General features: G+C 38.3%; 1 protein-coding gene across 9 annotated transcripts in view; it reads right to left on the bottom strand.

Moving 5' to 3' along the window:
- The window catches only part of Tceanc2 (transcription elongation factor A N-terminal and central domain containing 2), a 37,806-nt gene that overhangs the window by 5,559 nt on the left and 19,063 nt on the right, over window positions 1-13,184 (bottom strand). For 8 of the 9 annotated variants that reach the window (XM_078026309.1, XM_021726829.3, XM_040288718.2 and 5 more), the window contains exon 4: window positions 3,726-3,919. In XM_078026309.1, coding sequence (XP_077882435.1) covers window positions 3,726-3,919 — 194 coding nt within the window. Of the gene's footprint in view, window positions 1-2,214; window positions 2,342-3,725; window positions 3,920-13,184 lie in introns of all 9 variants that reach the window. The other variant, XR_013427791.1, reaches the window with a different exon arrangement.

Genomic DNA, 13,184 nt, shown 5'->3' with positions numbered 1-13,184 from the left:
GCACCATCTAACAACCAACTGAGCCAACCAGCCAGTGTTTCATAACTCTTAATGATACAGGCTCACTTTGAGAATCAGGTTCATTTTTTTTAATGACATAATAGGAAAATGATCACAGGACGTGAGGTAGGAAGGAGAGTGGATAATGAGGAAGGGGAAGTAAGAGAATGACACCACAGGGGATGTTCATATGAGGAAAGATCTAAAAGACGGAGAAGAACAAAGAAGATCTGGAAGGGAGATAGTAAAGGGGAATAGAGCTTGGATTTGAACGATGGAGTTTTTATTCATCTATTCCATTATTCCAAGAACAAGAAAATAATCCATGAATCTAGAAAGCAAGGTCTGAAGGGTAGTAAAGAGATGAATCTTTTGGCTGTGTGTATATTCTTCATTTCTGACTTTCACTATTAAAGGATATAACTGAAACAACATGGAAACATCTTTTTCTACAAAGAATATAATGAGTAGATTTAGTATTTACAAAAACACATGCTAGGATCAAATTGTAAAAGCTTTTCAGTCACTGGGCCAATAATTTACCCAATGGTTTTACTACTATTGCCTGGTGTCTGATTTGAATGCACTCCACATTGATTACTGTCAAAGACCAGATACTGGATTAGATGGTTCATTGATTTACCCTAATATGGAAATGTCTCATGATGATAGGTGCTAGGGTTAACCCTACAAAAAAGTGTTTGTATTTACATTTTCTTACATCCCAAACGAACAAAAATACCATCAAATGCTATTTATGCAAGAAAAACAGATTGATTTTTTTTTCTTTTGGCCAAGGAAGGCAGTAAGATGCATACTTTTAATTTTTAAAATTTACTCTTTGGGAACAAAACCATTCAGCTATGCTTAATCTGATATTTTTTCCAATTACGATGGAAAGCACTAACGAATGTATCACTTTTTTAACTTTGCTTTGTAACACTTGAGTGCTTACCACTTGATGTGCCATTTAAAGGATAATTAATGGATAAACTAAAAGGATAATTATTATGGAGTTTAATATAGCAGGCAAACTGCTCATTAATCCTTACAAGCATAGCTTCGTTATTATCATTTACTTAAAAAGATACCACAGGGAACTGGTATTTACCACCACATTAACTACATATTATATACCCACACTGTATGTTTCTACAATAATTTTGGCTTATTTAAAAAATGAATTTTATTTAAAATAGCACGTCTGTTGGCTAATCGATACTCTGGAAAGTTACTTATAACCTACATATGTTTTTCTCTCTTCCAATATTCATACTGAAGCTTCATTTAAAAGAAGTTAAGCAAACTTACTAAATAGCAATTCCCTGCACCATCAGATAGACATTAAAAATTATAAACATGAAAAAATTAAGATATATAGAAAAGGATATATAAAATGACATTAATTGAAATTGATCAAGATTGAAGAGAAAGCACAAATGTAAATAATCATGTCAATTTTATGCAATGTTATTTAAATAATCAATAAAAATCTTACAGAATGTTTGGCATATAATTTGCTCTAATAATAATTTGCCCAGCATTCATTTAAAAAGCTATAGTAATTTTTACTGAAAAAGGAAATGCACCAAAATGTTAAGATTATGCCTGGGTGGTAGGTTCAATGGAGATTTTTCCCTGCTTTCTACAGTTTTCTCATTTTCTATTCTAAGTTTTCTTTTTTAAACTAAAATCTTCTTTTCAAAAAGTAAATAATATATCACAAGTCCACCTACTCTTCTTTTGTAGATAAGAATTCAGATAGAAGTGGTAAGGTTAAAAAGAAAAAAAATTTTTTGACAATGTAGTAATAGATCTAACACTTCAGCAAGACTTCTAAATTCCTTCCTTTATTAAAAATAATTTAATTATTCTTTAAGGATATTTTAATAAGGAGAGCCTGGGATATCCTGGGAAGAAGAAAAATATAGATGTTTTTGCTTATTTAGCTTTCTTTTTTTTTTTTTAAGAGAGAGTGAGAGAGGGAGAGAAAGAGGAGAGAGAGAGAATTTTAATATTTATTTTTCAGTTATTGGCGGACACAACATCTTTGTTGGTATGTGGTGCTGAGGATCGAACCCGGGCCGCAGGCACGCCAGGCGAGCGCGCTACCGCTTGAGCCACATCCCCAGCCCCTGCTTATTTAGCTTTCTGTCACTATGACAAAATACCTGACAAAATCAACTTGGAGGAGAAATCTTTATTTTGGCTCACAGTTTCAAAGGTTTCAGTCCATGGTTAGCTGGCTCCACTGCTTCTGGGCTTGGGATGAAGCAGAGCATCAGGGCAGAATGATGAGAAGAGCAAAGCAGCTCACCTCATAGCAGCGAGGAAACAAAGTCTAAAGAAGAAGCCAGGGATAAGATATACCTTTCCAGGGCATGCTTCTAGTGACCTACTTCCTCCCACTAGGCCTCACCTTCTACAGTTTCTACCACCTCCTAGAACTCTATTCAATTATGATTTCATCAATGGATTAATCCATTGAAGAAATCAGAGTCCTCATGATCCAACCACTTCCCAAATACTCCATCTCTAATCATTGCTGTACTGGGTACCCAAGCCTGAATTCAACACATCAGAATTTGAGAGATGTTTCTGATTCAAATCATAACAATGTTATATATCTGATTTTTCCAGAGTATTAATTAGCTTGCAAGATTTATTGTTTGGTGATAATTAATACCATTATAAATGAGCAAAAATTCTTCCAGTAGGTATACTTCAAACCATTAATATCATCTCAACTTCTGGCTATGAAGATGATAGGGAATATATTTATGCAATTGATTTTATGCCTTAGAATTAAAAGTAGGGGGGCTGGAGATGTGGATCAAGCGGTAGCGCGCTCGCCTGGCATGTGTGTGCATGCCTCGGGTTCGATCCTCAGCACCACATAAAAACAAAGATATTGTGTCCGCCAAAAACTAAAATAAATACATAAATAAATATTTTAAAAAAGAATTAAAAGTAGGGGGGGTAACAAAAATGGGAGAGCAGAGTTTTCTCAATAGACAACTTTTTTTGTTTTGTTGTTTTGTTTTGTATCAGGGATTGAACCAGGGGTGCTTAACCACTGAGCCACATCCCCAGCTTTTTTTATATTCTATTTAGAGACAGGGTCTTGCTAAGTTGCTTAGGGCCTCACTAAATTGCTGAGGCTGCTTTGAACTCGTGATTCTCCTGTCTCAGTCTCCCGAGCCAATGGAATTACAAGTGTGTGCCACCCGCCCCCAACTCAGTAGATAGCTCTTTCTTTTGTCATTGATATTCCAAAACACAGGCCATCTCAGAATTTTTACTTCACTGGGAAGGGAAAGAATTTTAAATGGGAAGGAACCAATATTCATTAAGTGACTTGTAATCAGCAGGCACTAGATACTATTCCTTTGTATAAATGGTTCATTTAACTTTCCCAATAACCATGTCAGTGGTAGGAATTGTAATTCTCTTTTTTTAGAAAAAGAAAGCAAGTTTCAGAAATGTTAAGAAATTTGCCTAAGGCATCATGACTCGAAGTATGACACCCAGGGTTTCAACCTAGGTCTTGCTAATTCCAAAGCCCACATTCTTACAACACTATTTCCCAGAATGCTTATAAATCTAGAATCCTTAGAGTTATCTGTTAGAACAAGGTCACAGCATTAAGTCTATGAAAGCTCATGAAAACTTAGGGCTTATTTAAGCAAGAGCTCCTAGCAATCACATTCCAATTAGAACTTTACCTTTAATTCCAAGGCTTCTGAGAGTAATTTCTGGGCATTTTTCCTAAGTGACTCAGTTTTGGGATCACTTCGAACTTCAATAGAAGGTCTATCCGAATGTTTTTCAATGAAGGTTTTCCACTCAGTGTAAACTTCTTTGGCAAGAGAAGCCACCTCTGAATCTGCATGTTTACGCATCTTGTTCACAGTGTGACCTGGAAAAGGAGGAGAAAAAACAAAGGAGAGGTAGTTGTATCTATTTCTGAAAAGCACAGAACTAGATGGTCTGACGTGTGGCACTGACAGTCACTTACATACCTAAGGATGTGAAGGGTCTTGTGTAAATGAGACGGTTTTCATAAAGGCTGGTTTCATTAATGGAGAGAATCAGATTTGTTGACAGAAAAAGTCATAAACTAGAAGCATCATCAATAGATTCTTAAAAAGAATAAGAGCCAGGGGTGGTGGTGCAAGTTATACCCCAGCAACTCAGGAGGCTGAGGCCTTAAGCCACTTAGCAAGACCCTGTCTCAAAAATAAATAAATAAGTAAAAGGGCTGGGGATGTGGCTCAGTGGTTAAATACTTGTGGGTTCAATCCCTGGTACCTAAAAAAAAGTTAAATTAAATTATAGTATGAAGAAATAGAGACAAATTCAGAATGTGGGATAATCTACAAGATAACAGACACAGTTTCTTCAACATTTAAAAAAGGTGGGTAGGGGGCTGCGGTTATGGCTCAGTGGTAGAGTGCCTGCCTAGCATGGGCAAGGCGCTGGGTTTAACCCTCAGCATCACATAAAAATAAATAAATAAAATAAAAGGTGGGCGGGGGTTGTAGCTCAGTAGTAAAGTGCTTGCCTAGCATGTGTGACGCACTGGGTTTGATGCTCAGTACCACATATACATAAATAAAATAATGGTCCATCAATAACTGAAAAAACATTTAAAAAAATAAAGGTATTGTGTCCAACTACAACTGAAAAAAAAAGGTGGGTAGGGTTAAGGACTGAGTCTGAACTACCAAATGTGATATGTGATTCCATCATAAAAAACCAACTACTTTGAGATAAACAAAAATATGAATGTGTACCAGAAATTAAATTATATTCAGGAATTATTGCTAATTTTGTTAACAAGAAAGTGGCACTGTTGTGAACTGAGAAAATATTCACACTTTTTTAGAGATGCATACTCAAGTACACTGAGCTAAAATGACAAAAGATCTGGCAAACACCACAAAAGCAAAACAGAGAAAGATGAAGAGAGGCCAAAGGGCATATGGAATTTTGTTCTCGTATTTTACTTTATTTTTGTGTATGTTTCAGATTGTCATAATAAAAATGGAAGAAAGGGGGAAGGGTCAAACATATCAATATGCAAAACTACCTATAAGAATAAATATGCAGAAAAAGCCAAGGAAATCAACTAAACACAGGAATTAAAATTTCAGAAAAAGAAAGAATTCAAGACAAATATATGTTTGAAAATCAAGAGCTTTCTTAAGGCAGCAATAACCAGCTAGAATCCAATAGGCAAAAAAAATCCTGCCTAAGCTAGTAAAAACCGTATTAGTAACACATTAATGAAAGTGGTGCCTACCTCCTTAACAGCTCTGGATGCTTCCTTTGCTCCATTCCTAAAACCAGTGCCCTTGCCTTGGGGCACACTGCCTCCAGGTGACCACAAAGGCCTCCTGACTGGCCTCTCTGGCTAGGTTTGGAACCTGTTAATGCCATCTTCCTGCAGTTAGAGAGGCCTTCATTTAATTTTACTATTTTCTTTCTCAAAACACAAATTTGACCATTTCACACCTGTACTTAAATCCTTCAGTAGTTCCTAAATCTCTTAAATATTTTTTCTTCTCTTTAGTTTTGAATTCACATCCCAATGAACATTCTGTCTATTTGGAACACTCTCTTCCCTCTGCATCTGGCTCACTTCCATCAGGCTTTCAGACCCACTCAGGGGTCTCCTATCAGGAGTCTCCCCTACTAGCCCTGATCCTGGTTGGGACCCCTGCTCTGTGCTCTCTTCGCCCCTTTGCTTCTGCTTATCACAAGAATTACAATAAATACAATAGTTAGTTGTAATTATCTGATCAGTTATCAGATAATCACTGAAGAGAGCTTCTTGAGGGAAAGAACTGTGACACATTTATCTTTGTATCTCCAGCAGTGAGCACAGTGGCAGGAGAAGGAAGAAGAGTAGCTTGTTGTTTTACTAGATGCACCTAACAAGATCTAATAAAGGGGAAAATATACCATATAATTAGATGAAAGATAAGCACAAAAAAACCACGATAGAAATTAATTTGTAATCTCAATGATTATTTTTGTTAGATACAACCAAAAGTTTTAGACTTATTTTAGAAGGATAACTAGGCAAGAGTATGAAAAAGAGGAGTTTCCCAGGTACAAATAGCCTTATAAGATATCTGAACATATATAAAGCAATAATAATTAAAAGGAAGGCAAACATTTATATTTAATTTGGGAAAACGGTCAAAACAAAATTTCTCCAATTATGCCAACTATATAGCCCAACACTATTCGCTTCCTTTACTCTCCACACACTTCCTGAAGAATATTTGTGCTGGGTACTAGCCAGGGACTGGTCATGGGGGGCTTGAACAAGTAACTATCACTGCTTAAAAGTTTAAAGAGAATCCTGGAGGTTAAAAAAAGAAAAAAAAAAAAGTAATGTTGAAGGAAAGATAGGGGTAACAGAATATTAAGAGTCTTTAACTTCTCACTGTAACCATTTATTTGGAAAGGATTTTTATCTGGATTTTCTATTGAGCAGGGAAAGGAGTAAATCAATACTCACCATAAACAGGAAGATGAGGAAGAGCAATGCAGAGCATTCATTAGAGACATCTAAAGGTATTTCTTAGATGATAATGCTGAGGAGACTGCTTTTGAAACACACATCATTTCAAAGCAGAAATCACTACTGATATTTTCCTTTCCTGGGTACAGCTCTTGATATAGCTGAGACTCTTCCCTCAGCAATTGTGTGTGTGTGTGTGTGTGTGTGTATGTGTGTGTGCTGTTCACTCACACACACACACACACACACACACAGATCGCTAAAAGCGCAAAGATCAGGGCTGGAGATGTAGCTCTGTGGTAGAGCACAAGCTTACCACATGAGGTCTTGGGTTTAATCATTCAATTAATCAAATAAAAACATTTAAAAATGCATAAGATACCTATATTCAAGGTATTGTAACACTCCCACTGAGTACCTACTTTGTGCCTGATTATGAGGACAGAGATGAGTAGGACACAATCCTTGGAATTGGCTTATACTTACCCTGTGTTATGGTTTGGATGTGAGGTGTCCCCCAAAAGTTCATGTGTGAAACAATGCAGGAAAGTTCAGAGGAGAAATGACTGGGTTAGAAGAGTCTTAACCCAATCAGTGAATTAATCCCTAATAGGGATTAACTAAGTGGTAACTGAAGTGGTAGGGTGTGGCTGGATGAAGTGGGAATTGGGGCGTGGCTTTGGGGTATATAGTTGTATCTGGAAAGTGGAGTCTCTCTCTGCTTTCTGATCATTATGTGATGTCCTGTCTTACCTTGAGCCCTGAGGAATGGAGTCTGCTATCTGTGGATTGAGACCTCTCTGAAACCAGGAGCCCCTAAATAAACCTTTCCTCCTCTATAGTTACACTGGTCTGGTCCTGTTTCTCTCATCCTTATGTTCACAGCAGCAAAAAAGCTGACTACAACACTCGGACAAAGTGAACAGGGAAGACATATGTTACAAAAATATTCATCCCAATATAGTTTCAGGTAGTGAAAAGATACAAACAACCTCATCATTATGGATTCAATTTGTTAAAAAAATTTATGGTCCATTTAAACAAACCACTTTACAACCATTAAAAACTGGAATAGTTTTACATGTAGTAACATGGAAAGATGATCACTGCATTCAGTTAAGTGAAAAAAAAAAAAAAGGTCTCAAAAGAGGATGCACAGGGCTGGGGATATAGTTCAGTTGGTAGAGGGCTTGCCTCACATGCACAAGGCCATGGGTTCAATCCCCAGCACCACAAAAAAAAAAAAAAAAAAAAAAGCTAAAGCACAGTTGCACAGCATATAAAGGACTTTAAAAATCACAGGTATATACATATAAACACCTAATTTGTTTATATGCAGAGAAAGTCTTAAGCATTTATAATAAAATTATTTTTAAAATTTTTTATTTAAAATAAATTTTGAAGTTATAGATTGACAGCATGCTTTTATTTATTTTATTTATTTATTTTTTAATATTTACTTTTTAGTTGTAGTTGACTCAATATCTTTATTTATTTTTATGTGGTGCTGAGGATCAAACCCAGTGCCTCACAAATGATAGGCAAGTGCTCTGCCACTGAGCTACAGCCCCAGCCCTACAATAAAATGATTAACAGAAGTCTCTTCTGAGTAGGGGGACTATACAGTTCCGCTCAACCTAGGCTCTGGCTTACACGCAAACAAACATCTTAGACAGCCGGGGCTTGCTATAGAAGGGACACATTTAAGTTTCTTTAAATGTGTCCTTCCCATCATGTGATCCTCACCTTATCTTTTTTCTCTATCCTAGAAAGGCTCTGCTGATCCAGCTATATGTATGAAAACTGAAGATGCAGAAGCCCCTCAAACAGAGTCCCACTTATCAAATGCAGTGGACTCCCTCCATCCTGACACTGCTTGGCTTCAGACACTGGCCTTTTTCCTTCTGAAATATTTTTTTCCACTGCTTTCTGAACTACCTGTTTACTGGGTCTCTTCTTCCTTCTCTATATCTCCTCTGCTGGCTGCTTATCCTTTCCCCACCCATTAATTATTTGAGCTCCAGCTTGGGCACTATCCTTGGGCACTATCCTTACTCTTCTTTCCTTCTCTGAGTAATCTTATCCACTCCTATGGCCCAACCTCTACCTGCAAGCAGATGACTTCCACCTATGTATCTCTAGCTAAAGGTTCCCACTGTGCATAAGACCCAAACATTTAACCAGTCCCCTTCTAAACATCTCTAACTCAACCATTCTTGTCACATGATGGCACTGCCACCCATCCATCACTTAATGCTCCACTGTTTCTGTCATCCTTATGTTCATTCAACCACTCCAACTCATACAGAGTCACTTCCTTACCAGTCTCTGTATTTTTTCCTCTTCCTTTTCACCTTCCTCTCCATTTACATGGCCCTAATTCAGGTTTTCACCACCTCTCCACTAGTCTACTACAAAAGTTCATCTCTGCCTCAATCTGGCCCTCTCTAACTCAACCTCTACACTGAAGTCAAAATGACCTTTTAAAGACGATTCAAACTGGGCACCTGTAATCCCAGTGGCTTGGGAGATGGAGGCAGGGGGATTGTGAGTTCAAAGCCAGCCTCGGCAACTTAGCAACTTAGCACCTTAGCACAGCAATGCAGGAAGTCTGTCTCTAAATACAATATAAAAAGGGCTAGGGTTCAGTGATTGAGAGTCCCTGGATTCGATCCGTGGTTAAAAAAAAAAAAAAAAGACAATTTAATCATATCACTCCCCCAAATCCTTCAGTGGCTCTCTATTGCTCTCAAGTTTATTTCTAAGTATAGCATTAAAGTTCTGCATGTCCAGAACCTCTTTGGCCTTACTTTATGCCATATTGTCCTCTTTTAGTCCTTCCACACCTTTTTCTCCATGCACTGAGTCCTAGATACAGTGAGTAGATTGTAGGTTCCTGTTTTGAGTGATGCTGTCTGGCCTTTTCACATTTCTGTACCTTAGCACTTACTGTTTTTATTTATTGAACTTCTGCAGTGCTGTGGATGGAACTCAGGACCTTGTGCAGGCTAGACAAATGCTCTACCACTGAACTACATCCCCAGTCCTATCTAGAATATATAAATGCCCACTTTCTCCTCAAAAGTGTAAATGTCTTGAGGGCAGAACCTGTACCTTACTCCATGTTATATTCCCAAGTCCCAGAAAAGGGCCAAGTACAGAAGAAACAATTAATAAATGTTTGCCGAGCTCAATCAAAACAGTTAAATAAAAAAAGCATGTATGGAGCTGGGGCTGTGGCTCAGTGGTAGAGCACTTGCCTGACACTTGTGAGGCTCTGGTTCCATCCTCAGCACCACATAAAAATAAATAAATAAAGGTACTGTGTGTCTACAACCAAAAAAAAAAAAAAAAAAAAGCATGTACCTTTGGCTTTCAAATTGTACTAACATTTGGAAATGGATTCCATTGATTGGGAAATCACACAATTGCAGACAAAATAACAGACTATACTATAAAGACATGGATCCAAAAGTATTGGGAAACAGAAAAAAGTTTCTAATTCTCACCTATTGCTTTGTATAAATTATCTCATTTAATTCTTATAACTAGATAATGCATTGAATACCACTACTATTTTTCTCCTTTTACAAATGAGAAGCTGAAGCTGGGCAAAGTAACTTGTTCAAGGTCTCACAGCTAGTCTGTATGGAAGGCAGGACCTGAAAAGAGCAGCTTCACTCCTGAACACCTAAGACCCTGGAATTTTCTATTAGGGACTGACACATAGAGCACCGGCTCTGTTGAGATAATGTTGTGCACCTTCTTGGTTTTCTCAAACCAGAAGGGAACGGGCCCTGAGAAATAGCCCAAGGATACCAGGCTTCCACTCTCATGCAAGGACAGCAGAGTTGCTGCTTTCGGCCTGTACATTCCACAGATGCTCCCACAGAGCCATGCCCAGACTGGTCTGGAGGCTCAGCTAGGGAAACCAGCTCAGGAAGGGCGAGCTATAAAGGAGCCTCCGGGAAATGCAAGACTTGTTAGCAAGAGGGAGGACCATCCAAAGAATGAGATGGAGAAAGATAATCCAGTCTGGGGCAAGAAATGAGATAAGAGGAGGTTATCTAGGGCCCCTCCCTTTTATAAAAAACAAATTGTAAATTTCAGATCCCAAAGGTGATTTCAAAATAGCATTAATGAGTTTGCCACTGTGCTAAACACTTGACATATTGAACAAATGTAATCCTCAGAACAACCCTACGAAGTAGGTGCTATCATAGTGTCTCGTCTTACAGGTAAAGAACCTGGGGTATGGAGAGGCTAAGTAACTCAGGAAGCATGGCAAAAAGCAGGGCCAGGTGTCAAGTGCACGCATAGGCAGTCTAGCTCCAGAGCCTACTTTAACCCTGTACTGTTGCCTCTGTGATCAGACAGTCCTACCTCCTCCTGATTCACATGAAAAAAATGAGGCTCCATGACCTTTCCCCAAGGTCACAAGTTGGTCAGTAGCTACATCAAGGAAGTTAATGATCTGCAAAAAGTCATTATTTGCTCCATGAAGTTTATGTTTTAAAGTGAGCAGTGCCACTGGCTAGTCTTATGACCAGGGTCAAGTCCCCTGGGTTTAAGGTTAAGGGGTTTCTGCATCCTAGCACATTGTTAAGACAAATTCCCAGCAGGAAGCAGTTTTTTGCTCATTTAACAAATATTACCAAATACTAGGCATTTACCAGGCCCTGTGCCAGGCACTGGGTTAGAATGTTGAGCCAGACATGGCCCCGCACTAAAGAGCTCAGGCAGGAGCTTCCCCTTGAGCATAAGGGGAAGACAGCTAAACACAGAATGCACAAAAGTGTTACAGGTCCTAAGATCAAAATGTTTGGGGAACTCCTAAGAGAATCAAAAGGACAAAAGAGAAAGTGGTAATGTTTGTCCTGAGTCTTCACAATGACTGAAAGGGGCAGGAACGGCACAAAAAGAGGAGAAACAAGAGCATGAAAGACTAAAATAGTGTGGCATAACTTGAGGACCTGTTGGGCAAAATAATCACCTCAGGAGATGTCCTTCCCGTTCTATCCTCAGAATCTGTGACTATGTTCCTTTACGTTGCAACAGGGACTTAGCAGACGTGATCAAGGTTAAGGAACCAAAAAAGCAGAAGGGTAAGTCAGAGAGATTAGATGTGAGAAGAATTTGACTTATCAGTGCTAGTTCTGACATGGACAAAGGGGACCACAAGCCAAGATATGCAGGCAAATTCTAGTAACTGGAAAAGGCAAGGAAATGGAGCTGCCAACAACTTGACTTTAGTCTTTTATGCATCATTAGGTTTCAGGAGGTAGCAAGAAAGAGTATAAGAACATCTTAGCACTGGCACTTATTTTGGTTGTCTAACATGGAGCAAGTCACTTTAAACTCTCCAAGCTTCAGTTTCCTCATTTTTAAAATGGAGAAAAAAATGACATTGACTTTACAGAATTGTTATTGGATCAAATGGGTCAGAGATGTGAAAGCAATTTATAAATAGAAGGGTTTTTGTTGTTAACCAATCATAAATGAAAATAAGGCATTTCTGAAATCAGATTCATATGACTGACATAAACCTTTCCCCATAATATTTATATGTTCAATATTGCAAGGTGGGGCATGCTTGCTCACCAGGCTGAGTTCAAGGCCTAACCTCACTGTCTCATCAGCTGTTTGCTCGACACCCCTTACCCATTGGCTTTCTTTATAATACAGGCATCCACTCACAGAGGCCCTATGACTGCTGGGTCCAAAGGCTTTTTCACAGTTGACCTTCAAGTTTGGGTCTGGTGACCACCAAGGAACACTGAGTCCACTCATTTCTCCTGCTTCTGAAAAATGTTCTCCCTGGCCTGAAGTGACTATACTCCCCTACCTACACTGCCTCTGTCTCTTCCGCTGGCTGCTCTTCTTCCTCCCACTTCTCCATATGCATTTTCTCCCAGCTTCAGTCCTTCAACCCTTTAATCTTTCCTTTTACTAGAAGATTCACCCACTTAGGTAATTTTAAGCAAGAACATCCTGGAATATGAATTTCTAGTGTAAATTTCTCATCTAAGCTTCAATCCCATATTTCCAATTTCCTGTTAGACATTATCACCAAAAGAGTTCATGTTAGTGCAAAAATATAGAGAAATTGACTAAAATGGAAATGCTAGGAGAAAAATTCCCATTTGAGGTACAAAAGAAAAAGCACTAAATTCTGATTTAAATGAGGTTAAGTTTGAGCAGATGGCAGCACCCAGAGAAGGTCCAATAAAATAAAGACATATGGCTGGGGTTCAGGGCACAGTGCAGTCTGCTAACTAGGAAGGAACTGCCCCAAGAGACATGGGTTCTCATTACATCTTTGGTCCTAACTCACTCCTGGGGCCTTAGATGAGTCACTTCAACTCTCTGGGTCTTGGATCCTAGTTTCTAAATTGAGGCAGTTAGGGTTGGGGTTTGTAGCTCAGTAGTAGAGCGCTTGCCTAGCATGTTTGAGGCACTGGGTTCAATCCTCACAACCACATAAAAATAAAATAAAGGTTTTTTTTTTTTTAAAAAAAAAAGCATTAAAAAAATAAACTGAGACAGCCACCAAATGGATTTATAGAGCTCACAGAAATAGATAAGAAAAATTATAAGATTTCACAGTAAATGGACAAAGAATACTTACAAAAAAAAAAGAGAAAAAGAA

Source organism: Ictidomys tridecemlineatus, chromosome 11 (assembly GCF_052094955.1).
Source record: "Ictidomys tridecemlineatus isolate mIctTri1 chromosome 11, mIctTri1.hap1, whole genome shotgun sequence".
Classification (NCBI taxonomy): domain Eukaryota; kingdom Metazoa; phylum Chordata; class Mammalia; order Rodentia; family Sciuridae; genus Ictidomys; species Ictidomys tridecemlineatus.
Note: the sequence above shows the minus strand (reverse complement) of the source record. Positions and strands in the feature narration are given on the sequence as shown.